The sequence below is a fragment of the Lathyrus oleraceus genome, chromosome 1 (genome assembly GCF_024323335.1).
Source record: "Lathyrus oleraceus cultivar Zhongwan6 chromosome 1, CAAS_Psat_ZW6_1.0, whole genome shotgun sequence".
NCBI lineage: Eukaryota > Viridiplantae > Streptophyta > Magnoliopsida > Fabales > Fabaceae > Lathyrus > Lathyrus oleraceus.
In genome coordinates this window covers 420,364,358-420,389,891 of record NC_066579.1, presented here as the reverse complement: position 1 = coordinate 420,389,891, position 25,534 = coordinate 420,364,358, and the positions used below count along the sequence as shown (strand labels likewise).

Below are 25,534 nucleotides of genomic sequence, written 5' to 3'. Positions count from 1 at the left end.
ATTAATTTTAATGTATTAATTTTTAATGTATTGATTGATTTTAATGTGTTGATTTTAATGTGGAAATTCACCATAATTACCTAATGAACGTTAAAATATGGACTTTAAATAAATGACATCGGACCTCTCTTCGTTACCCCACAATTACGGTATTACGGTCATGTCCCGCGAATATGGGGATGTCCTTAGCAAAGACCCTTCGGTTAAATCATCATAGTCCCTCGGACGTTGCCTTCGAAAATACGATTTTGTCCCTCGATGACCCTTCGGTGTAGCCTACGGTTAAATGATGATAGTCCCTTCGAATGCTAAGGTATCCTCACAACTGTTGCCTTCAATGACCAATCGATGACCCTACGACGACCCTTCTACATCCCAAGGATAAAACTACTTACTTCTCAATAGTAAGGACAGTTTTACCCTCATAAGGATAGGAAATGACCGGAAAGGCCTCGGACAGGTATACCCTTAATTGCTCATTCATAACCTAAAAAATACTTTTCACACCTCACACCTTTCAAACATCCTTTTGGAAAATCACCACTTAGCATACATCCGTACTAGGATCATTGCCGAGTTATATTTTTCTAAACTACTTTCGAAAAGCTAAACGAGATAACCACTTTGTATACATTCATGCAAGAATCATTACAAAGTTAAATTCTCCTTTTCAAAACATTTCCTACACATTTCTCAACCACCTTTTTCAAACAAGGAAAACATAAATGATTGAGCAATTAAGAGCCCATGGATAACCATGGATACAAAGGGTGCTAACACCTTCCCTTTGTATAACGTACCTCCCGAACCTAAGAATCTGAATGAAGGTCTTTCCTGTTCTTTTCCACCTTTCCTTATGGGATAAAAGAAAAGTCGGTGGCGACTCTTGCTAACCGCGACATTGCGATTAAAAATCCATTAAAGTCAGTTCACCGTATGACAGAACTGGCGACTCTGCTGGGGACTACAAAGAGAGGTCCATCTTAAAAAAAAACCATTCATGTTTTCCTAATTGTTCCTTCGTTTTAAAGGTATTGTTGAGTGAAAGATCATACACCTGGATCTAGTGTACCTTAGGTAAGTAGCAATAGATCATCGCGACTATCCGGCGTATACTGGAATGGTTGAAATGATGGCTACGGTTAATGTGACACTTTGGATGTCCTGATGTTCCTCATGTTTACTTGAGGAAAAATTTGGCATTCGCGTGGTGTCATCAAAGCATTAACCAGACCTTTAGAACCCTAATTGACTCATCCTAGCCATTAGAAAGTAGGGAGAGAACTGGCTTCGGTTCCGACTGAGGTTGGTTGATACTCGATACTACACTCTTTGAGATTGGACTTTAGGGAAGCTTCGGTCAACCACTTGGTGTTGCACTGAAGTGGACCTAAAGAAAGGTCGATGATCTGAGATCCTTCTAGAACCTGGTTACTATTCTAGGACAGGTTGAACCAACCAAACTTCAGTGGGGAGGGTATTTACCTATGGAACTCATGCAAGCCTTAAAACCTAGGACTGATTGTTGTGTGACATGTCTCTGCTTGCATAACATCATAACATCATAACATCATGACATCATAACATCATGGCATTATACTAACCATTTCAAGGACTTAGGAATTTAGCTTTGCTCTGTTAAACAGGTCATGGCTTCCAGGAAGACTATCCGGATCAATCTTGTAGCAATCTCTCCTCAACTCAAGGATTTGGTGTCAGAACTCCCCGATCATGCTCAGTTCAACAAGAAACATGGTCATCTTCTCAACTTAGTTACCACTGGTTTCAAAGAAGATATGATGAGAGTCCTATTCCAGTTCTTCGATCCTAAACATCATTGCTTCACTTTCCCAGATTATCAGTTGGTACCCACATTAGAAGAATTCTCCCAGCTGCTTGGGATACCTATCCTGGATCAAATACCTTTCAGTGGTTTAGAAAAGATGCCAAACTCTGAAGAAGTTGCCGCAGCTTTACACATGACAAAGTCTGACATTGAGACCAATTGGGTAACGAGGAGTGGAATGAAAGGTTTACTTGCCAAATTTCTGATAAGTAAGGCCCGAGAATTCCTAAAAGTTATGAATGTCCATGCTTTTGAAGATGTTCTAGCATTGCTAATCTATGGTTTGGTGCTATTCCCTAATCCGGACCAATTCATAGATGTGAATGCTATTAAGATATTCCTCACTCATAACCCTGTGCCTACCTTGCTTGGAGATGTCTTGCATTCCCTTCACACTCGTACTATGAAGAGACAAGGGACTCTCATGTGCTGCATACCTTTGTTGTCTAGGTGGTTTATTTCGCACCTCCCTCAATCAGTCTTGAAGAATGATCAAAATCTGAAATGGTCTCAAAGGATAATGGCACTCTCCCATTCAGACATCCGGTGGTGTTCTAACCTCAGAGAAAATGTTATCATCATCGACCGATGTGGAGAATTCCCTAATGTACCACTCATGGGGATAAGAGGAGGTATTACTTATAATCCTGCCTTAGCCTTACGTCAGTTTGGGTATGCTCGAAGAGATAGTCCACATGAAATGATTATTCAAGGTACAGTGTTTGACTATGACAATGACTCTCGAGGTCTCCGCCAAAGGTTTGTACGAGCTTGGGGCATGGTGAAAAGAAGCACTTTAGGAAAGAAAAATTCTATTCCTATGGAGCCTTATCTCAGATGGGTACGCGCCAGAGCTCGCGAACTTGCCATGCCATATCTCGCGGTTGGACCATTGATTGTTGAATCAGAGGTCGAAGGAGGCACTTCCCAGATCATTTCTTACCCAGATATGCCTACTGATGTTGAGGAATTGAAAAGATCCTGGACCCAGTTGAGAGAGGAGAGAGATACTTTCGAAGCTCAGTTCAATGCAGAAAGGAAGAAAGTACTAGAGCTCGCCAGCCAGCTTAATGAGGAACGAAGACTCAATGCATATCTTCGCCCAAAAAGAAGTCGCCCCTGGGAGACTTGAGCTTTCATTGTATTTTACTATTATTCCTTTTGTAATGAACATTGAAATTTTTTTTTTCTCCCTTGTTGGTGATTTACGCAAAGTTAAATTCCAAAAGTCCTTGAAAACATTTCATACATTGCATCGCATAACATAACATCGCATAACAGGTATTCCAAAGGACCATATTCTCACGGTCTGCCTCTTACACAGAAAAAATGGATCTCGAACAAGCTGTCAAAGATCTCCAGGCTCAGAATGCCCAAATCCAGGAGATGATCTTGAACTTATCCAAGGGGCAAGAGGAACTTAAGGCTCTTTTGCTCGAGGAAAAGAAAGACAAGAAACCTGTGAGTTACATTAACCCGGGAAGAAAGCTTAAGCGACAGGCCGCAAGAGTCGAGATTAGAATTCCGAAGGATCAAGAAGAAGAAACAGAGACAGATTCCGAAGATGAGAATGTTGATCTTTTTAACCCTGAGGATGATGATGAAGACTATGAAAACGAACAGTACTCTCCAAGAGATGATAAGTACAAATTGCTGGAAGAACGTATGATAGCTATGGAGGGTCAGAAGGCGCTTGGTCTAGATTTCGAGAGTTTGGGTCTGGTCTCCGATGTGACCATTCCCCGCAAATTCAAAATCCCCACTTTCACTAAGTACGATGGTGCATCCTGTCCTCAGATGCATTTAAGGGCTTATGTGAGAAAGATTCAGCCGCATACCACTGACAGGAAGCTATGGATCCATTTCTTCCAAGAGAGTCTGTCTGGCACACAGTTGGAATGGTATTATCAGCTCGAGAGCTCTGACATCCGCACCTGGACTGATTTAGCGACAGCTTTCTACAAACACTACCAGTACAATTCTGAATTAGCGCCTACTCGGCTACAGTTGCAGAATATGACTATGGGATCTAAAGAAAGCTTTAAAGAATATGCTCAAAAATGGAGAGATTTGGCTGGCAGAGTCAAACCTCCTCTGACTGACAGAGAGTTAGTGGACATGTTCATGAGCACGCTGACTGGCCCATTCTACAGCCATCTATTGAGGAGTTCCTCATCGGGTTTCACTGAACTTATATTGACAGGTGAACATGTTGAAAACGGCATTCGAAGTGGAAAGATACAGGCGGCTACCTCTGATCCTCCGGAGACTCCTAAGGTCATCACTGCCCCTCTGCCTAGTCATGACGAGACTGTTAATGCTGTAGAAGATGCTGACAGCGACTGTGACCTGGATAGCTGGATTTTCCCAACAATTGGTGACAGACTCGACAATTGGAAGGCTGAAGACACTATCCCGATTTCCTTTAGTCGAGAGTAATTGTTATTGCTATTTTAGTATTTCAAAAGCATTGTGTCTATACCCGGGGCATAATAGCTAATTTTAAGGGTTTGTCATTTTCATAAGCATATTCATATTCAATAAATCAATGGACTTTTTGCATTCAAATATTGCGCTCTTTATCTTTCTTGTTATTTTTCAAACAAGCTATGTTTCTTGCACACACTCACGTAACAAATTGCGTATCCATATCCGCTCTGGATCCTGTTGATAATAGTTCTGCTACTGTTCATTATGACTTTGAAAATCCGATCTACCAAGCCGAGGATGGAAGTGAGGAAGATTGTGAAGTCCCTAGAGAACTTGCCAGACTGGTACTACAAAAGACTATACAGCCGCATGAGGAATCAATTGAAATTGTAAATCTGGGTACTGAAATAAACAAGAGAGAAAGTCAGAGGTTTCTTGGGGCACTCGAATTACATTGCCCGATTCATTCCACACTTGACTGCTACCTGCAAACCCATCTTCAAATTACTAAAAAAGAAAAATCAAGAAATGATATGGAATGACGAATGCCAAGAAGCTTTTGACAAAATCAAGAACTACCTCCAGGAACCTCCGATTCTGATACCACCAGTTGAAGGAAGACCTCTAATCATGTATTTGACCGTGTTAGAAAATTCAATGGGGTGCGTATTGGGGCAACATGACGAGTCTGGTCGAAAAGAGCATGTCATACACTGCCTTAGCAAAAGGTACCGACTGTGAAACAAGATACTCGCAGCTCGAGAAAGCTTGCTACGTTTTGGCCTAGGCTGCTCGCCGACTAAGACAGTATATGTTGAATCATACCACTTTATTGATTTCTAAGATGGATCTTATCAAATATACATTCGAGAAACCTGCTGTCTCCTGAAAGAGTTATCACTGATAATGGTATTAAACTGAACTCCGCATGTAGTTCAAAATAAAACACCATAACTCTTCTCCGTACCGGCCAAAGACGAACGGCGCCATGGAGGCTGCTAACAATATCAAGAATATAGCAGTAACATACAAAGACTGGCATGAGATGTTACCGTTTGCTCTCCATGGTTATCGCACTTCAGTGCCCACTTCGACAGGGGCAACTCCATTCTCTTTAGTCTACGGAATGGAAGCCGTCTTACCAGTGGAAGTTCAGATTCCCTTTCTAAGAATTGTGAAAGATGCAGGCTTAGATGAGGATGAATGGATTCAAACTCGACTCGATCAGATAAATCTGATTGATGAAAAGAGACTTGCGGCTGTATGTCATAGGCAGATATATCAGAAACGCATGACCCTGGCATTTAACAAAAGAGTCAAGAGACAGGTGTATCAAATTGGCGACTTGGTAATAAAGCGTATCATTCTACCACAAGGTGATCCCAGGGGCAAATGGACTCCCACATACGAAGGGCCACTTGTAGTTAAGAAGGTATTCTCTGGTGGAGCCATGATGCTTGCTACAATGGATGGAGAAGATTTCCCGCATCCTGTGAACGCGGACATAGTTAAAAAAATACTACGCATAAAAGAGACCCGCTAGGTCAACGTACCTAGGCAAAAGTAAGGGCATCCCGGCGAACCAAAAGGGTTCGGGCAAAAATTAGGGATAAACATATAAAGACGTACACCCGGCAAGTCGAAAACCTGAAAAGGCGGCTTGGGCAAAAAAGGGTATCCCGGTGGACTGAAAACCTGAAAAGGCGGTCCAGGCAAAAATTAGGGATTAAAGCGTATGACTATGCCCCGTTCTCTGTCTGCTTCAACCAAGTTCAAGGGACTGAACAAGCCAATCACTTTCATCCGACAACAGGAGATGAGAGGCTTGAAGACATAATGACAGTAGTGGAATTAAAATCAACAGGACTTTCTCTGCATAGCTTTCTCTTTGTGTTCTTGACAATTTCCTCTTACTAGGATGTTTGTCTCCTTGTACACAAATTGCCTGTTTATAGGCCCTCTTTCAAAATCAATACAATTTTATCTCAAAAAAAAAAGAAGATGCTTTTGTTTTCACTTTTTCTGTTTTGATTGCATAAACGTCCATTGATTTAATTTGAATTGATATATGCATTTGAATATGATCAATGTTTATCAAGAATACATGCCTAGAATGGAAATAGCAATTACTACGAGACTTCAGGACCAAGGAAAAGGTCTAACCACGCTTTCCAAGGAGTCCGTTGCTAACTCGATTCCCCGGCAACGCCAATTATTCCCCAGAAGAGGTCGGCACCGCCATACCGAAAGGTCATCTCTTCCATCCCCAGCCAGGCTCTGTCGAGTGTTTCCATCGTCAGACAGAAATCAAGTATTCCCCAGCCAAGACAGGGTCATCAATATCAATGTCTCCGACCAGAAGACTGAAATTTATCTCCCCAGTAGAGTTCCCTGGAAGAACGTTTCAGACGCTTAGTGCACTCATTACATCATTCCATATTACATACCTGCATACAATGCTCACATTTACTTCATTCCGCATCATATACTTTACATCATTTCATAGCATGTATATGCATACCATGTTCACAAGCATAAAGCATCTCATGCATCATGACATTGCATGAAACTAACTTTATTTTTCAGGCTAATTATCCTCCTGATCACATTCAAGGTTCGAATACAGCTCTCAGATATGATCCATCTGACGAACGTTCTGACACCCTCCCAATGGTGGCATCTCTAAGCCCACCTCAGATATTCGCTGCAAATACAACAAATATTATCGGATACAGCCTAACGTACGGTTCATTCTGATTCAGCCCGACACATGACTCTTTCAGCTCAGATACGGTCTAACGTACGATCCATTCTGACTCTCAACAACTCCAATACGGTCTAACGTACGACCCATTTGGATCTTTCAGCTCAGATACGGTCTAACGTACGATCCATTCTGACTCTCAACAACTCCAATACGGTCTAACGTACGACCCATTTGGATCTTCAGCTCAGATACGATCTAACGTACGATCCATTCTGATCTTTAACAACTCAAGTATGGTTTAATGTACGACCAAGTTAAACCTTCATGCTACCTTCGGACAGGTACATTTCTGAATGGTAGTCTAGTATACGGCTACTCCCTTGCTCAGATGCTACCTTCGGACAGGTACATTTCTGAATGGTGGTCTAGTATACGGCTACTCCCTTGCTCAGATGCTACCTTCAGACAGGTACATTTCTGAATGGTAGTCTAGTATACGGCTACTCCCTTGCTCAGATGCTACCTTCGGACAGGTACATTTCTGAATGGTAGTCTAGTATACGGCTACTCCCTTGCTCAGATGCTACCTTCGGACAGGTACATTTCTGAATGGTAGTCTAGTATACGGCTACTCCCTTGCTCAGATGCTACCTTCGGACAGGTACATTTCTGAATGGTGGTCTAGTATACGGCTACTCCCTTGCTCAGATGCTACCTTCGGACAGGTGCATTTCTGAATGGTGGTCTAGTATACGGCTACTCCCTTGCTCAGATGCTACCTTCGGACAGGTACATTTCTGAATGGTGGTCTAGTACACGACTACTCCCTTTTCAGCAGATTCAGCCTAACGGACGGCTCATTCTGCTCAGATATGGTTTAATGTACGACCAAGTTAAACCTTCATCTCCTCAGATGCTACCTTCGGACAGGTACATTTCTGAATGGTAGTCTAGTATACGACTACTCCCTTTTCAGCAGATTCAGCCTAACGGACGGCTCATTCTGCAACTCAGAGACGATCTAGCGTACGATCCATTCTGGTCTTTCATCCCCATCAAAGTCATCCGCCTAACGAACAGCTCACTCTGGTACTCAGATATGATCTAGCGTATGATCCATTCTGATCCCTTATCCCCAGCAGTATATATCATACTCTGACTCCCCAGCAAAGTCAACAGCATGATGGATGACTCACTATACGGTCTAGCGTATGACCCGGTATGAAATCCATGTCTTCAGACATCGTCTAACGTACGACACAATCGGAAGCTCGTCATCAAACTACCTGGATGGCATCTTTAAGCCCATCTCCATCAAGACTAATGGACAGGCGCAAATTTTTGGGGCATTCTAGTGTTCAATAATCTTTCACCTCCAGACCACGAACGGCACATACCATTCTACTCTCTCGGTTCAAGAATATTGAACAGGGGCAGCTGTCATACCCCAAAATTTGCCCGTTGATATTACAAAGCATTCCTCATGACCTTCCGACTTGTTCTGCAAGGCACCGACATCAAGTGAACAAAAGCCCAGCTCACAACAGGCCCAATCCTAAAGGGGCCCAACATAGCTTGCTCGCTAGGCGAGCAATCCCTTTGCCTAGCGAATACTTCGTCATGACACTCGCCCAGCGAAGCATCAGATCCAGAAAAAGCCCAGAATGGCTTGCTCGCTAGGCGAGCAATTCCCTCGCCTAGCGAAGCTTGCGGAAATCTGAAGTTTTGGACCTCATTTTAAGCCCATTAGGTCACCACCATTACTACTATAAATACCAGCTCTTCAGCCACGAAAGAGAGGACGCAAACGGAGAAACACAGACGAAGACGGACGGAAAAGGACGGAAACCCTGGCACAGAAACCCTGCTGATTCAGAGAATTCGGAAGACGGAAACCCTGAAGGCCGCCCATCCGCGCCGAAACTACCGCCGCCCAACTCGATCCAGCCTCCAAACAGCCAGTCCCTCTCAATCTTGCAATTGCACACAGGTTTGCGTATCACCGCTGTTTTACGTTTCCAATTGATATTCTTTACCTACATGATGCATTCCGATTAAAGTTTGATATGTAGTCTGATTTCGTATGTGAATCTAAGTATGAACATCCTGTATAATCGTATATGCTATGCCTGTGATCGAATGCCATAAGAGTGCAGGTTTTTGGAAGTCATGCTGCTGCCAAGCTCCAAACCCGTGGCCGCTCGCTAGCTCATCGCTAAGCGAGCCTGCAGCGAGCCTTCGCTGAGCCTTTTCTAGGCGAGGCAGAGGCGAACGGGACAGTGGCTGCTTTGTCCCTTTCCTGTTCCATTTTATGTGTATTTAATTATGATTTTGCATCGTTTGGCCTGAACTCGTAACTGTTATGTGCATTTTATGGTAATAGTCAAATCATATTTTATCCTAATGCTCTAACCCGTGCGTTGAATGGTGTAGAAGCTTCCATATCCCCAATGAAGTGGCCGGCTAGGTACTCCACTTTACGTGTGGGAGACCTTCGTGGAGATGGATTCCAAATTACTTCACTTTAATGTGAAGATTCATATTGATTGCCTAATTAATTTTAATGTATTAATTTTTAATGTATTGATTGATTTTAATGTGTTGATTTTAATGTGGAAATTCACCATAATTACCTAATGAACGTTAAAATATGGACTTTAAATAAATGACATCGGACCTCTCTTCGTTACCCCACAATTACGGTATTACGGTCATGTCCCGCGAATATGGGGATGTCCTTAGCAAAGACCCTTCGGTTAAATCATCATAGTCCCTCGGACGTTGCCTTCGAAAATACGATTTTGTCCCTCGATGACCCTTCGGTGTAGCCTACGGTTAAATGATGATAGTCCCTTCGAATGCTAAGGTATCCTCACAACTGTTGCCTTCAATGACCAATCGATGACCCTACGACGACCCTTCTACATCCCAAGGATAAAACTACTTACTTCTCAATAGTAAGGACAGTTTTACCCTCATAAGGATAGGAAATGACCGGAAAGGCCTCGGACATGTATACCCTTAATTGCTCATTCATAACCTAAAAAATACTTTTCACACCTCACACCTTTCAAACATCCTTTTGGAAAATCACCACTTAGCATACATCCGTACTAGGATCATTGCCGAGTTATATTTTTCTAAACTACTTTCGAAAAGCTAAACGAGATAACCACTTTGTATACATTCATGCAAGAATCATTACAAAGTTAAATTCTCCTTTTCAAAACATTTCCTACACATTTCTCAACCACCTTTTTCAAACAAGGAAAACATAAATGATTGAGCAATTAAGAGCCCATGGATAACCATGGATACAAAGGGTGCTAACACCTTCCCTTTGTATAACGTACCTCCCGAACCTAAGAATCTGAATGAAGGTCTTTCCTGTTCTTTTCCACCTTTCCTTATGGGATAAAAGAAAAGTCGGTGGCGACTCTTGCTAACCGCGACATTGCGATTAAAAATCCATTAAAGTCAGTTCACCGTATGACAACAGGTCTTTGAAGACATCAAATGTATCTGACTTCTCTCTGATGAAGCTTATCCACGTGTATCTGGAATGATCATCAACCACCACGTAGGCATATTTCTTCCCACCAAGACTTTCAACCTGCATAGGTCCCATTAAGTCCATATGCAACAGTTCCAGAACTCTGGAAGTTGTAGGATGTCCCAGCTTCGGATGTGACATCTTGGTTTGCTTGCCCACCTGGCATTCTCCACAGACTCTTCCTTCATCAATAAGCAGCTTTGGGATCCCTCTGACTGCTTCCTTGGATATAATCTTCTTCATTCCCCGTAAGTGGAGATGTCCAAGTCGTCTATGCCACAGCTTCACCTCCTGTTCTTCCTTGGCTGAGGAGCATATTGTGGAAAAGTTAGAGACTTTAGGTTCCCACAGATAACAGTTATCTTTGGACCTGGTTCCTCTCGTAACTTCCTGATTGTCACCATTTGTCACAATGCACAGCTCCTTAGTAAACTGAACATAGAATCCTTGATCACACAGCTGGCTTATGCTGATGAGATTTGCAGTTAGTCCTCTTACTAACAGTACATTATTCAGTTTTGAAACTCCAGAGCAGTCCAGCTTGCCCACACCTTTTATTTTTCCTTTGGCACCATCACCAAAGGTCACATAGCTGGTAGTGTGAGGTTGAATATCCATCAATAAATTTTCCATACTAGTCATATGTCTTGAGCATCCACTGTTAAAGTACCAGTCTTCTCTGGTAGAAGCCCTTAGAGCTGTGTGTGCTAACCTAGCATACCATTGTTGCTTCTTGCTGGGGACATATCGCTTATATGTCTTATGCTTAGGCCTGCCATGCGAGGCTTGGTTAGGGAAACCATGAATCCAGTAGCAGAAGGCTTTGATATGTCCAAGCCTACCACAGTAGTGACACCTCCACTCCTGGTATTTCCTCTTCTGATGATTATTCATCCTAGTTCCCCGATGTTGAGACATTGGCTTTGACTTCCGCTTGAACTTCTGAACTTTAGCCTTTGGGCGTTTGTGTTCAGCTGAGGATCTTTTCCCAAATCCTAGACCAGATTTGGTTCCAGACTTCTATCCCACCTTTAGAATTTCTTCCAAGGTGTCAGTTCCCTTATTCATCATTCTGATGGATTTAGTCATCTAATTCAGCTTGGAGGTCAGCAAGGCTATCTCACCATTTAGACCCTCTATGGCTGTCAGATGCTTCTGTCTCTCATCTTCCAGTTCCTTGATGAGTTTCTTCTGCTTTTCTCCTTGTGCACGGACTTCTGCACTGGTGGTACACAGCTTCTTATAGGCTGCAGCAAGTTCATCAAAGGTCAGTTCATCTGCACTTGAGTCATCATCAGAGGCACAAACACTGGTTAGTGCAGTGACATGTTTGGCAGATTCTCCTTCAGATTCACTTTCAGAATCTTCTTCAGACCATGTGATAGTTAGCCCCTTCTTTTGCATCTTGAGATAAGTAGGACATTCAGCTCTGACGTGTCCATACCCTTCACAACCATGACACTGGATTCCCTTGCCTTGGTTGAACTTTTCTTCAGAAGTTGATCTTTTCCTGATGTCAGACTGGATGTTCTTGACATTAGGTCTCCCTCTTTGATCAATCTTCTTCACGAACTTGTTGAACTGTCTCCCAAGCATGGCCAAAGCTTCTGATATACTTTCATCACCTTCAGTATATCCTGCTTCTGACTCCTCTTCAGCATTTGATACAAAAGCTATGCTTTTGTTCTTCTTTTCAGCATTCTCACACAACCCCATTTCAAAGGTTTGGAGAGAACCAATGAGCTCATCCACCTTCATATTGCAGATGTCCTGCGCCTCCTCTATGGCTGTGACCTTCATAGCAAATCTCTTAGGCAAGGACCTGAGAATCTTTCTTACAAGTTTATCTTCAGCCATTTTCTCACCTAGTCCACCAGAGGTGTTTGCAATTTCAAGAATATTCATGTGAAAGTCATGAATAGTCTCATCCTCTTTCATCCTCAGATTTTCAAACTTGGTGGTCAGCATCTGAAGTTTGGACATCTTCACCTTGGAAGTACCTTCATGAGTTACCTTGAGGGTATCCCAAACTTCCTTAGCTAGTTCACAGTGGTGCACCAGCCTGAAGATGTTCTTACTGATTCCATTGAACAATGCATTCAAGGCCTTGGAGTTTCCAAGAGCTAATGCCTCTTGCTCCTTGTCCCACTCTTCTTCAGGAATCTGCACACTGACTCCATCTTCACATGTCTTCGTTGGATGTTCCCATCCTTTGTTGACAGCTCTCTAGACTTTGCTATCTAGAGACCTTAAGAAGGCTATCATATGAGGCTTCCAGTCATCATAATTAGAGCCATCCAACATGGGTGGTCTATTTGAGTGTCCTATATCCTTATCCATGGTGCTAGAAAGTAACTTCCCTAGATCTCACCCAGAAATTTACAGGCAGGGTGCCTGCTCTGATGCCAATTGAAATTCTAGTTATCAGACTTTAGATGTCACACGGGTTGTTATGACATCCAATTCTGCACAGACAAGAATTATGCAGAACTTAACAGTAAGTGCAATAAATAACACAAGTAATTGTTTACCCAGTTCAGTCCAACATGACCTACATCTGGGGGCTACCAAGCTAGGGAGGAAATCCACTATCAGTAGTATTAATTCAAAGCTAAACTCACCCGTTTACAACTTGTCACTTAATCCCTACCCAATGCAATTTCAATCTTACTCTAAGATCAGAGTTCCTACTCACTCCCCCTCAATCACCTCAGTGATTACTACCTTTAATCAATATTAAAGACACCTTTGAAGTCACACTTCAAACAACTCTTGATTGTGCTTAACAGCTTTAATCAAGATACACAGCACTCACGCTTAAAAGCTTTGAGCGACACAACACTTACAACTCAATGAACACCCTATACCAAAACAATCATCAACGTGATAATGGCTTGGCTTACAAGATATGTCTAATACAAGACTCACAAAAATACAGCAGTGAAGTATGATGGACACACTTAATCTTCACGCCTCAAAATCCCCAAAACTGAATGAAGGAACGCCTTCCTTTTATATTGCAGTACCTGGGCTTTTGCACTTGTATTCTCCTGAATTTAAGGTCACGCGAGTTCCCATAAATTCAATATCTAGGTTACTAACAAATAGGCTATTTGTTAGGTTCATTAAATGTAGCTTGGTTGTTGATTTCCTGGTTTTTCTCTAAGCTGTTGAATTCCTGAAGAATAGCCTAAGAAAAAGCTGAAACAGAAAACTGAACAACCTACAATATAGCATATACTGTCAGGAATGAATGTCACGACATTCAGCTTGACATCAAGGATCATATGCTGAGTCTGTTTTTCCAGAAAACAGACTGTACAATTTTGCTGACCTGTACATGACCAAAATGACCATACTACAGTAACAGCTTACATTAATAAATGTCAAAGTATCCAATTTGACATTTACACATTTGGCCTTAAGTTAGTTCTGTTATCCTCTTGGAGAACAAACTAAGAAACATACTGAAGTGTAGCAGAACACCACTCTGTCTATTATTCAGTATATACTGTCCATGATGAATGTCATAACATCCAGTTTGACATTCATACAGTAGGCCTTATGCCAGGTCTGGTTTTTCCTTGATAACCAGACTGCAAATGAATACTGAGGTCTTAACAGAACACCAACTGTTCTATTCCTCAGTATCTGCTGCCAGGGATGAATGTCACAGTATCCAGTTTGACATTCAATAAATTCTGTATTAGCTAATCCTGCAGTAACTACTCAAGTGTGTCATGACATCAGTCAAGACATCAGAGTACAGTTAGATATTCTAACCTACAATGTAGTCACACATACACACCATGTCATGACATCAGTCAAGACATTAGAATCCAGCTAGTGTTTTACCATATAATGCAGCCAATTAAACACCTACAACTACAAATAGCATAAACAAGCTTAAGGAAAGAGGTGCAAAACCTGAACATAGAGTGCAAAATTCAGAAATAGGGGCTTTGGACCCAAAGAATAAGCCTAAATATAAAGAAATGTTGTTGAATTCAACAAGGCTAACACCTAGTGAAATAAGGGTGTGGAAAGCAAAATATTGGGCTTAATGGCTAAGCCCAACAGAATCTGCAAAGGAAAATGTAGAAAATTCAGCAACTCACTTTTGATAAACTCTATACATCATCTCCCAATTTTCATATAAAAAAGGAACCACCACCGAAGCTCTGACACCACCGTGCCGGAGGCGGCAAAGTTGGTCGGAATCAAGAAAAAACACTACCTTCCTACTCCTCTCAACCTCTTCTATCATAATCTATCATCTATTCTAACTACAAGTTAATCAATTCTAGAAATTGAGCCATTAAATTCAAGAACCATAAGCATAAAATATGAAATTAAATGGAGATTGAGAAGAATCAAACCACCAAACCTTGGGGTTTTGATTCTCCATTACATAAGCTACATTGTGGTATCTAAAATTCAGCAAACAAGCAAGGGTAAAAATTCACCGACCTGCAAGAATGGAGCTTTGTTCTTGGAATTTGGTGTTGGAGATGAAGAAGATGAAGTGAAAACCAGAGGTATGCTACTTTGAACCTTTAATCTTCTACTTCTACTATGAACTTCTTCTCTTCACGAATCGACTTCAAAAAATTCTGAATTAAATTGTTGTTGTTGATGTTGATTATGTGAATGTAGGAGTAATGTCGAATGCAAGAGGTTTAGCTTAATTGATAACAAACTTCAATGTGAAGCTTGCTCCAATGGTGATTTGAGCTTTTGTGTGGGAGAGGAATTGGAGAAGATGAAGTGAGAGAGTGAAGGTTGAGTTTGCAATGAGTGATTTTTGAGAGAATGATCAAGTTTTGAATTTTTTTTGGTTATGAGAGTGATGTGTTTATATAGGTTATAGGTTTGGATCAAATGGAGGTTCATAGTTAGTTTTGTGAGGCTTGGAATTGGTTAAATGAAGCTTGGAGTTAGTTGAAGTGGTTTGGAGTTAGCTTGCGATTGTTATGAGTAACTCACAAATGTTGAAAAGTTTGGTGAATTGAAGTGTTATGAGCTTGGTTCAATGCATGAATGATATGGTTGGTTGCTGCGTAATTATATAAAGGTTGCAATGTGTATTGATGCAAACATTGGGTCTGGTTTGGAGTGTAAAGGAAACTGCATTACTATTGAAAAGTGCAACATTTTGGCTCACTGTCCCAGGTGTAATCGATTACCATCACGTATAATGGTTTTTTTGGCTATTGGAAGAAGGGGTAATCGATTACCCAAAACATGGTAATCGATTACCATCACGAAAAAATGTTTTTTTGGCTACTGGAAGTAGGGGTATCGATTACCCAAAACATGGTAATCGATTACCATCACGGGAAAATGCTTTTTGGGCTACTAGAAGCAGGGGTAATCAATTACCAAAAACATGGTAGTCGATTACCATCACAAAAAAATGCCTTTTTCCTTTGTTTTGACACATGGGCTCATGTGTGAGGCATAATGGCTTAACTTTCTTTCTCGTGTGTGATTTTGCAGGATGAAGCATGATCTTCATGACTCTGACACTTGTATGTTTTGGAGAGACTCAAAATATGATGGATGAATATGCAAACGCCATGGGAAATAAGCCAGACAAAAACTGCAAAAGGTAGGACAAATTTTGGGGTACAACAAAACCCCTAAGGACAAAAACCATGATGAACTCCATGGTAAAGCCTCTATAAAATTATGGTGAAACCCCCTTAATTAAATTCTGATTGAACCGCCTTGGATGTCAGAAGTAAACCCTTGTAGAAGGTTGCCATCCCCAGGTAGGGGTGTGGATGTGGAAGTAGCCTTCCTTTTATCAATCTCAACTTCCCTTGCCAACATGTTGGTAATGGCTCTCGTGAGTTGATCCATCTTGTCCTTCATCTCCTCCATATTTTCTTTGACTGAGTCCATGTCCACCCTAAGTGTTGCCTGGTTCTATTCAAGTTGCTCCATGGCCTTCTTACGTTGAGCTCGAGTTTGGAGAGTCAGGTTGTCACGTTCGAAGATACTACAGAAAGTATGAGGGAAAATCATTTTGTTTTCTTTTCAATGCATATGAAATGAGGTGTGCATGAATGCATGATGATGTATGTAAAAATGTTTTGTTTTTATTTCTTTGGGGAACATTCAAAAATCCATTGTCGCACAATTTTAGGAATATGCACACAATTATAAATGTCATAGAAATAACTTTATTCATAAATCCAAAGCAAAGGTTCGTACGGGGGTGATGCCCCACTTATAACAATACATCAAGCAATAAAACGGAAAGAAAAATTCTCAGAAGAAAACAAAAACTAGAGTGGTGCCTCCATGGCCTTCTTCAAGTGGGCCTTAAATTCTTTCAACATGACATCGCATAGCCTGCTAAACTCGAGTACTTCTTCGGGAGTTTTATGGAAGTTTGCAATGCCATCAACTCTTTTGTACATCCTAGGAATGTCTCGAACTAAGTTATTAGCGAACTCTGCCAGATTGGAATGTTCAATCCTCCATGCTTCAGCTGGGTCACCTTGTTCTTCAATAATCACTACGCCAAAAACTGGAATAGACAGCGCACCTTAGAGGGCGCTTTATTACAAAAGCGCACTCTAAAGTGAAGCGAAAAAATAAGGAGCGAACAACTGGAATAGACAACGCACTTTAGAGGGCGCTTTTGTAATAAAGCGCCCTCTAAGGTGAAGCGAAAAAATAAGGAGGAGATAGAGGGACAACAATACAGGGCGCTTTTTAGAAAGCGCCCTCTAAGGTTACCCTTAGAGGGCGCTTTTAAAAAAGCGCTCTATAAGTCCATGTGCATTTCCAGTTTATAAAGCGCTTTTGGAAAGCCTTAGAGAGCGCTTTCATAAGCGCCCTCTTAGGCCCCCTTTAGAGGGCGCTTTTTTTCCACAAGCGCCCTCTAAGGTCCCCTTTAGTAAACATTAAAATTATAACATACTGCGCGTTTTGTTATTTCACTCTCTGTTATTTTCGTTCTTTTTCACGTTAGGGTTCTCACTGCTACGATTTTAGCTACTTCTAAGGCGTTCTCCTTCCACCTCTGTTAGATCTACGACGTTTCCTCCTTCTATTAATTCGTTGTTAGCTGTTCGATTTTGACACCATAGGTATTTTTCTAATCTTCATATTACTTGGTTTCTCTTCTGACGTGTCCTAAATGTGGTGTCTCGCGATATAAGAACAAGTTGTCTCCAGCAAAAGTCTTGTGGTATTTTCCTGTTATTCCGAGATTTAGACGCATGTTTCGAGTGATGTAGCAACATTTGGAGTCGGTGCTGTTCAGGTTCGACCGAAAGGAAACTAAATTTGTAACGTTCCAAATTTATCTGACCATAATCTGAACAATATTTACATGTCATTTAGGTTCTTGCTACGATTTTAACTTTGTGGTTAGCAGACAAATCTGGTTGCCGACTTTTACTTATTGTGAGTCTGAGCTTTTTCGATAATTTTTGCATTCACATTACTATTTGTTTGGAGGGTAATAAGAGATTAATCAAAATCTCCTATTGCAGGTTTCTTCATCTGCAATGGCTTTGAGTCTTTTGGTTGTTTCAATATCATTCTACTTGAAGGTAATAATAATTTTTTTGTTTGTTATATTTTTTGAACATTTTTTTTGTTTATTTTTTTATATACATAATACATTAACTAGATATTACACATGCATTCATGCATAAATGTTCAGAAATTTGTAACACAGATTCACATGATTATATATCAGTAAATTCTTCTTTATATTTTTGGTTTTTTATATGGATAATATATTTTATGTTGAATTTGCTCTCAGGAATATATATCACCAGATTCTGATTTATATGCGACATTGAGCCTCGTATCGGTGGCTGGAGTTGTGGTGTGTAAATACAACTTTATTACACAAATGATGGTTTCTATTGTTTGTTTCCCTAACTTCATTATTATAAACTTTCAATTTCTTTCAGGTCATGGTTATTGCATTCTCTCTGGGATTAGGAGCAATGCCATGGATTATAATGTCTGAGGTACAATTTTCTTCAATAATAATATGCATGACAACCCTATATGAACAAACCTTTGTTGTAATATAATGTGATAGTTGATGTGTTGAATATATTTTACATAATAGATTCTTCCGATTAACATCAAAGGCCTAGTTGGAAGTTTTGCAACACTTGCCAATTGGTTCTTTTCCTGGTTGGTTACATTAACAGCAAATTTGCTCTTGGATTGGAGTTCGGGAGGTTTGTGTGCATTGCCTATGTTAATTTTCTATAAATATCTATTGTTTCTAACCAGAAGCTTCCTATGTTTTTATCAGGAACCTTCACAATATATACTGCAGTGTGTGTTTTCACAGCAGAATTTGTTGCCATTTGGGTCCCCGAGACAAAGGGAAAAACTCTTGAAGAAATACAACAGTTTTTCAGATGAAGTTTACTTTCGAGTAGCACTTCAGCTAGTGTTCACTCATGTATTCACATTCATATTTTTTTTTTCTGAATCAACTCAATTCATTTTTGTGCTCTTTGGTCTTGTTAAATATGAAAAATACCAAAACAGTGTGATTTTCTAATCTAGCAGCATACTTGCATTTTTGTTGTAATTGATTGATTATAAACAAATAAATGAAAGAGAGTGGTTATTATACATTTCAATTAGAGTAGCAGTGGTTTCGGTTCATGACATTTCAAATAGCAAGAGGATCATATAAACAATAAGCATATATCAGTATTTGTATTTTAATATTATAAAAGCATAAAAAGAACCTTTAGTTGCTCTTGTGAATTATAACAAGCAGCTGTATGCCATTTTCTTCTGGTTACCTCTTGTGGCTGCAACATAACCTGAAATGAGAATAGGGTCACAGAGACATGTGATGCATGTAAATGTTAAATAACCACCCACTTTAGAGGGCGCTTTCCAAAATAAGCGCCCTCTAAACCCTTTAAATTTCCACTTTAGAGGGCGCTTTCCAGTAAAAGCGCCCTCTAAACCCTTAAAGGTTTCCACTTTAGAGGGCGCTTTCCAGTAAAAGCGCCCTCTAAACCCTTAAAAGTTTTCACTTTAGAGGGCGCTTTCTTTAAAAAGCGCCCTCTAAAGTGGCCCTTAAAGGGCTTAAAGAGCCACTTTAGAGAGCGCTTTCACCAGGAAAAAAAGCGCTGTCTTTACCTATGCCAGCGCCAGATTAGAGGGCGCTTTAAAGCGCTGTTATAGGCAAAAAAAAGCGCCCTCTTTTCCCTTATTTGGCGCAGTGAATGACTTGAGCAGCAACAGAGAGGTCCCTTAGGTGTTGGATCTCCCCTTCTAATTGTGTGATCTGAGCTGTTAGGATTCGGTGATCTTGATTTTGAAGATGCACTTGCTCTCTCAGGTTCAGGAGCTCTTGGTAGATTCTCCTCCAATTAAGTGGCAACATCTGCTCGACTTTTATCCTTAGTTGTTGCTACCTAGCAGCAATAGCTTGGGATTTCACAAGCGCCTCTTCAAATCCATGGATTTGAGTAATTACAATGCTTTCTCTTTCCTGTTGTTCCTATACGGCTAGCTCACATGCCCTCTTCCACCTCTGACCTTTATCTCGGGCCTCCTTTAACTTATCATTGAGATTTTCAAAGTTATCTCTAACACTGAACAAACCCCCCAAAGTCTTTTGTCTTTTACTTCTTTCGGTCCGGAGTTCCTTCATATTCTAAAGGAGTTATTTGTCCTTCTGCTCTAGGTCGTAGCTTATCTGGTTCTTTTCATAGGTCGCGTCATAAAGACTATGTTCTAGGATTTCCTTATCTTGTTCCAGGCCAACAATAGTGGCTTGGAGACAGTCGACCTCCTCAGTGGACATTGCAATAGGGTTAAGCGTGTTTGGGACATAAGTTGGGTCAATCACGAAAGACATCTTAATTAAACTGACCTTTTCCTTAATCCAAGGGGTGTAAGACTCCTCGGATGAAGTGTCCTTCCTTTTGGCTTGTTGTCCTTGACATGCACTTTTTCCCATGCCCGAGTAACCTTCCTAAGCATTTCTCTATATGAAGTCTTTCCCCCATGCATGATAAACTCCTTTATCTCGTCTTCTTTAGGCCTCTCCCATATGGGGTGACCCATCTGTCTTAGAGCCAGTACATGATTGTAATTAATGCACCCCTTAGAACCGATGAGGGGTACATTGGGGAAACTCCCATAACTGATATTTATGCCTCTGGCATCTATCTTCTTCAGATACCAAAGTATCAATCCTTCATTAAGGGACGCAACCTTTTGAGCCCAAGCATGATTATCCTTGGTCTCTATTAGATAGATGTCCCTATAAAGATGTGAGGCAAACCATTGGTACAACAATGGAATGCAATAGCTTAGTGATCCCTTCTCCCTACTGTGGCAGATGCTCATGGTATAGTAGACATCAGCTAGTAGAGCGGGCATTGGATCTACTTCTAGATTTTTCACAGCCCAAAAGATACTGATGGCAGCGATATCCACGAAGTCACTCACATTAGGGAAGATGACTATCCCAAATATTATTAAATCTACAACGCATATAAAAGCCCCGCCTTTTCCCCATCCATTCTCCGGGCTACCCCCTCCAAGTAACTTCTCTTGAGACCTTGGATGTCCCTATCCTCATTGTAGTGTGATAGAAGGTCCTTAGGGGATATCCCTAATGTCATAGCCAAGTCTCTAGGCTTTACCTTATGCCCCATTCCCATGTAGGGTCCCTTTCTATTTTTAGGGACGTCCACGTATAACCCAAATTCCTCTAGCGTGGGGGCTAGGAGAAAGTCTTGAAATAGGAAACATCACAAGGGTGGATCGTAGAATTGAGCTAAGGTAGTGACTGTCTCTACCTTCACATGGACTCTTAAGAAATCAAGAATCCCTCCATATTTGAGTGTAAACTTTTGCTGAATGGAATTGGGTATCAGCCATTGAAGAACCTTTAAACTTTGGATATCTGGCATGGTTGCCTTGATATGGAGGGTCGTCCTTTTATTCATTTCCATTAAGTACCTACAACAGATTTTGAAATTCCCAGAAGGATGGTAAATATATGTAAAAGGTTCATTTTGATGTTGATTGCATGATGATATGAATGTCTCCTAACTTTAAAGATTTTTATTTTTGTTGGGGTAAACATGTAAGTATGCCTTATATTGGGTAGGCCTCTTAAGATTAGGTTGGATCTAAGGTTAGACTACCTAATTCTCTTACTTGTAGGATATAAAGCTTTGGGTAAGATAATAGCCCTAAAGTCATGGATTATACCCTTGTTTTACCATGAGAAGGAACAAGCCTTCCTATAGTAATCCTTTGGGATAAGTCTCATCTAGGCAAAACCTTAGTAACGACCCTTATGGGTTGATAACATAAGGTTACCCTGATTTGAGGGTGTTCTAGAAAAGGTCCCCATAGTCATGGACCAAATTCAAAGTTCCACCATGAAGAAGTTCTAGCCTTCTTATGACAAACCTTTTGAATTGATCTACTCTAGGCGGAATCACCATCAAAGACCCCACAGGATGAGAACCCCGGTGGCCAAGACATGACAACCCCTTACTTAAGCTTATATTTTTTTTGAAGCTTGGGTTTTAGCTTCTCACAGAGTATCAATCCCAACCAATGATATGAAAGTTTAATATAAGAGAGTAATAAGGAGCATAAAATATAAAATAAAATGAGTAAATAAGAAGCAATAAAAACAGATCAATAAATAAGAGCAAGCAAACCAAGAATACACACAAAACCCTAAAATCGTAGGTTAGGACAAACTCTCTTTAGGGAAAGTATAAGAATTCCTTAGCAGAGTCGTCAGTTGTCGCGGCAGGAAAAATGAAAGAGTCGCCATCATCCTTTATTCGCTCCTAAGGAACAGAGAAATAATGATAAAACTTAATGTTTAAAGGTGGGATACTGGGTTCGGGAGTCGGTTAAGTAAGGGGAAGGTGTTAGGCACCCATTTACCTCCATTGTTTTCAATGGGATCCTCCTACACTTCTAGGGCTAGTGCATTTTTGTAAGGTGTTTGCTCGATTTCTACTCAACTACTGATTATTTATTTATTTAAAGAAGGTATTGCATTTAAATGAACGAGAGAGCCAAAAAGTTTTTTATGAACGTACTCGCTAGAGTTTACAACTCTATGCTTTCGTACCTCCGTCTTAGGCGAGGGATCATAGTACCGTAGTTCGTCTTGAAAATGTTGGTTGGTTGATTGTTTTTATCCCTTGAAAGTTCTCACGCATCGGGGATGGAGAAGTGATTTTAGAAAATGCCTTAATACCCTAGGGTAGAGGTCTTATGGTTTTAAGTGAATTTGAATTGATTTTTATCCCTTTACCCCTTGCCAAAAATCTTGTTTTAATTTATTAAAGAAAATAAATTAGGAGTTATAGCCTATGTGATAACCCCTTATCCCGATTTTAATCCCGATTTAACCTTTAACAACCCCTTTATCCCAACTTATACCCCAAGTCTTTATCCCGTATTAATTTGAACATAACATTTATTTTAATAACAATATAATAAATTTAATATAATACCGAATAAACTGAATACAAATAATTTAATCGGGACATCCTAAGATATACCCTGATAACGCAAAAATGTATCGTATATTTGACTTAACATGCATTGCTTTTTATTTGATTTTCCATAGTATCATGCCATATTTTATGTTTATTTCAGGTATTTATCGAATAAGAGATGTCTAGACAAGCAAAGAGGAAAATATCAAAAAGGAAAGAAAAAAGGGGAAGAAAATGAGCAAAAATGAAGAATGGTGGTGCCCACCACATTTGAAGAAGGTGACACCCACCACACATGAAAGTGGCGCCCACCACAAGGAATTAAGAAGGGTGGTGCCCATCACATTAGGAGAATGTGGCGCCCACCACACATGAAAGTGGCACCCGCCACGTGGATCAAATTAAGGTTGTGGCAACTGCCACCAACCCATTCTTCCTTGTTCCTCTCCACAACTTTCACCACGTCCGGTTTTTGCTCATTCAACAAACCGCTCCCCCACTAATAGATATTCAAGGCTACTTTTAAGGAGGAGTGGGGAGTATATATAGACTTTGGTCTTTAGAGACCGGGGGTGCACACTTTTAGCCATATTTGGTTGTTAGATTTTCTTAGGCAGATATTTACTTTGTAAAGTAATAGATTCTCCACATCGAGGACTATTACGATTTTTGTTTTAAGCAACTGGATTTGATTATAACGGTGTACTCGATTGCCAAAGCGTGCCGACATTGTTCGAATTGAAAAATCAACATTCATTCCAAGTTTTTCGGTTTATATTCCAGGTTTTATTTTAATTGCCGTTTTAATTGCTTATGCCTTATTGTATGCTTAATTATCTGAATATCATGTTTGTTCCCAGATCCATGTCCGGCTAAACCAATAGGTATCAGTATGTAAAGACCGTCGAAACGACGGGATTCGTAAATAATTGGTGTTGGCTTTTATAGAATATTAATTTTCCGGTTATAGTTTCTTGTTCTAAATTCAAAATTGTTTTTCGTACGAGAGTACAAAGCAAACAAAGGTTACGGTCAATAAAAACGAGAGTTTGGGATTTTAACCGGATAGCTGGAACTAGGCATTAATCCTAAATACAACGAGAGCGCTTTAGGATTAATTAGACAACGAGAGCCAAGCGTTCTGGTTTAAGAGTATGGTCAGAGTCAATAAAAACGAGAGTGTGAGACAAAGTCTTTTAAATAAATAATTTCTACTGAATAATATTTTGATCTTTAAGATTACACCAACTATCTATCGAATCCCCTAAGTTCGATGCGTTACATACCGATATCCCGCTATTAAATATTCTTATTAATATTCTGTTTTCGTTAGTAGTTATTTCTCTTCGTCCCTCTACTCCTAGAGAGATCCTCAGCCTTAGATTTACATAGTAACATTAGATAATGGTAAGTTCGATTATTAGTCTTTTAGGTTCGATAATCTTTAAAACTACGCGATAAAACTGTGCACTTGCAGTCACGAATCCTATAGACATAATAGTCAGACACGATCAAGTTTTTGGCGCCGTTGCCGGGGACTAATTTAGTCGATATCGTAACTCCAGTGTTACCCAGTATAGACTAAGGAAAACAAATCTATTTCCCTTTATATTTTGTCGAGTGTATGCCAAGTACTCGCTATCAATACGAGAAATTAGAGCTACCATTCGACGAACCAGAGCGTTATCTAAGATTAGAACGACGGTTACGAGACCTGATACGAGAACACCGTATCAAGCAAAATCTTCCCGATCCTAATATCTCTATTCCTGAACCATTTGTACAACCAGAGATGGCCGAAGGACCGCAAAACCGTCCTCTCAAGTACTATGCCATCCCTTCGCAGGATGAACCACATGACATTATCGTTGTCCCTGCCATCGAGGCAAATAATTTCGAACTAAAACCTTCGTTATTGTCAGCCGTACAACAAAACCAATTTTCAGGTAGTCCCACGAAGGATCCAAACCTACATTTGTTAGTATTTTTGAAATACACAGACACAGTGAAAGCGAATGGTGTCATCCCCGAAGCCATAAGACTATGTCTTTTCCCTTTCTCATTAAGAGATAGAGCTAGAACTTGGCTCTAGTCTCTACCATCCAACTCTATCACTACATAGAACGAGTTGAAGAAAGTTTTCTTAGCACGATATTTCCCACCTAGTAAGACGACTATGCTAAGAGCCCAAATAAATGAGTTTAAACAAAAAGACAACGAATCACTTTTTGAAGCTTGGGAGAAATACAAGAACATGATGAGGCTTTGTCCACATCATGGTCTAGAAGAGTGGTTGATCATCCATACCTTTTACAACAGTCTCTTGTACAACACAAGATTGACAATAGACGCCGCCGCAGGTGGCGCACTAATGGATAGACCCTATAATAAGGCCTACCAACTTATCAAAAGTATGGCCCAGAATCACTACCAGTGGGGAAGCGAAAGAACCTCCATAGAGAAACCTCTAACGAAAGGCGGTACGTACGAAATAAGCAGGC

General features: G+C 40.5%; 1 protein-coding gene and 1 non-coding gene across 6 annotated transcripts in view; one reads left to right on the top strand and one right to left on the bottom strand.

The window, feature by feature from the left end:
* LOC127078342 (sugar transporter ERD6-like 6) overlaps positions 1 to 19,161 on the top strand; it is a 28,720-nt gene extending 9,559 nt beyond the window's left edge. Inside the window, exons 2-8 of one of the 5 annotated variants that reach the window (XM_051018819.1) lie at positions 17,712 to 17,815; positions 17,896 to 17,958; positions 18,048 to 18,107; positions 18,323 to 18,388; positions 18,477 to 18,536; positions 18,641 to 18,755; positions 18,833 to 19,161. In XM_051018819.1, coding sequence (XP_050874776.1) covers positions 18,063 to 18,107; positions 18,323 to 18,388; positions 18,477 to 18,536; positions 18,641 to 18,755; positions 18,833 to 18,945 — 399 coding nt within the window. In that variant the 5' untranslated portion in view covers positions 17,712 to 17,815; positions 17,896 to 17,958; positions 18,048 to 18,062 and the 3' untranslated portion in view covers positions 18,946 to 19,161. The other 4 variants (XM_051018814.1, XR_007787832.1, XM_051018801.1 and 1 more) reach the window with 4 other exon arrangements.
* Positions 19,162 to 25,209: 6,048 nt separating this feature from the next.
* On the bottom strand, positions 25,210 to 25,316 carry LOC127116584 (small nucleolar RNA R71). The gene has a single exon (XR_007801402.1). It is a non-coding gene; the product is annotated as a small nucleolar RNA R71 (small nucleolar RNA).
* Between the last annotated feature and the right edge of the window lie 218 nt (positions 25,317 to 25,534).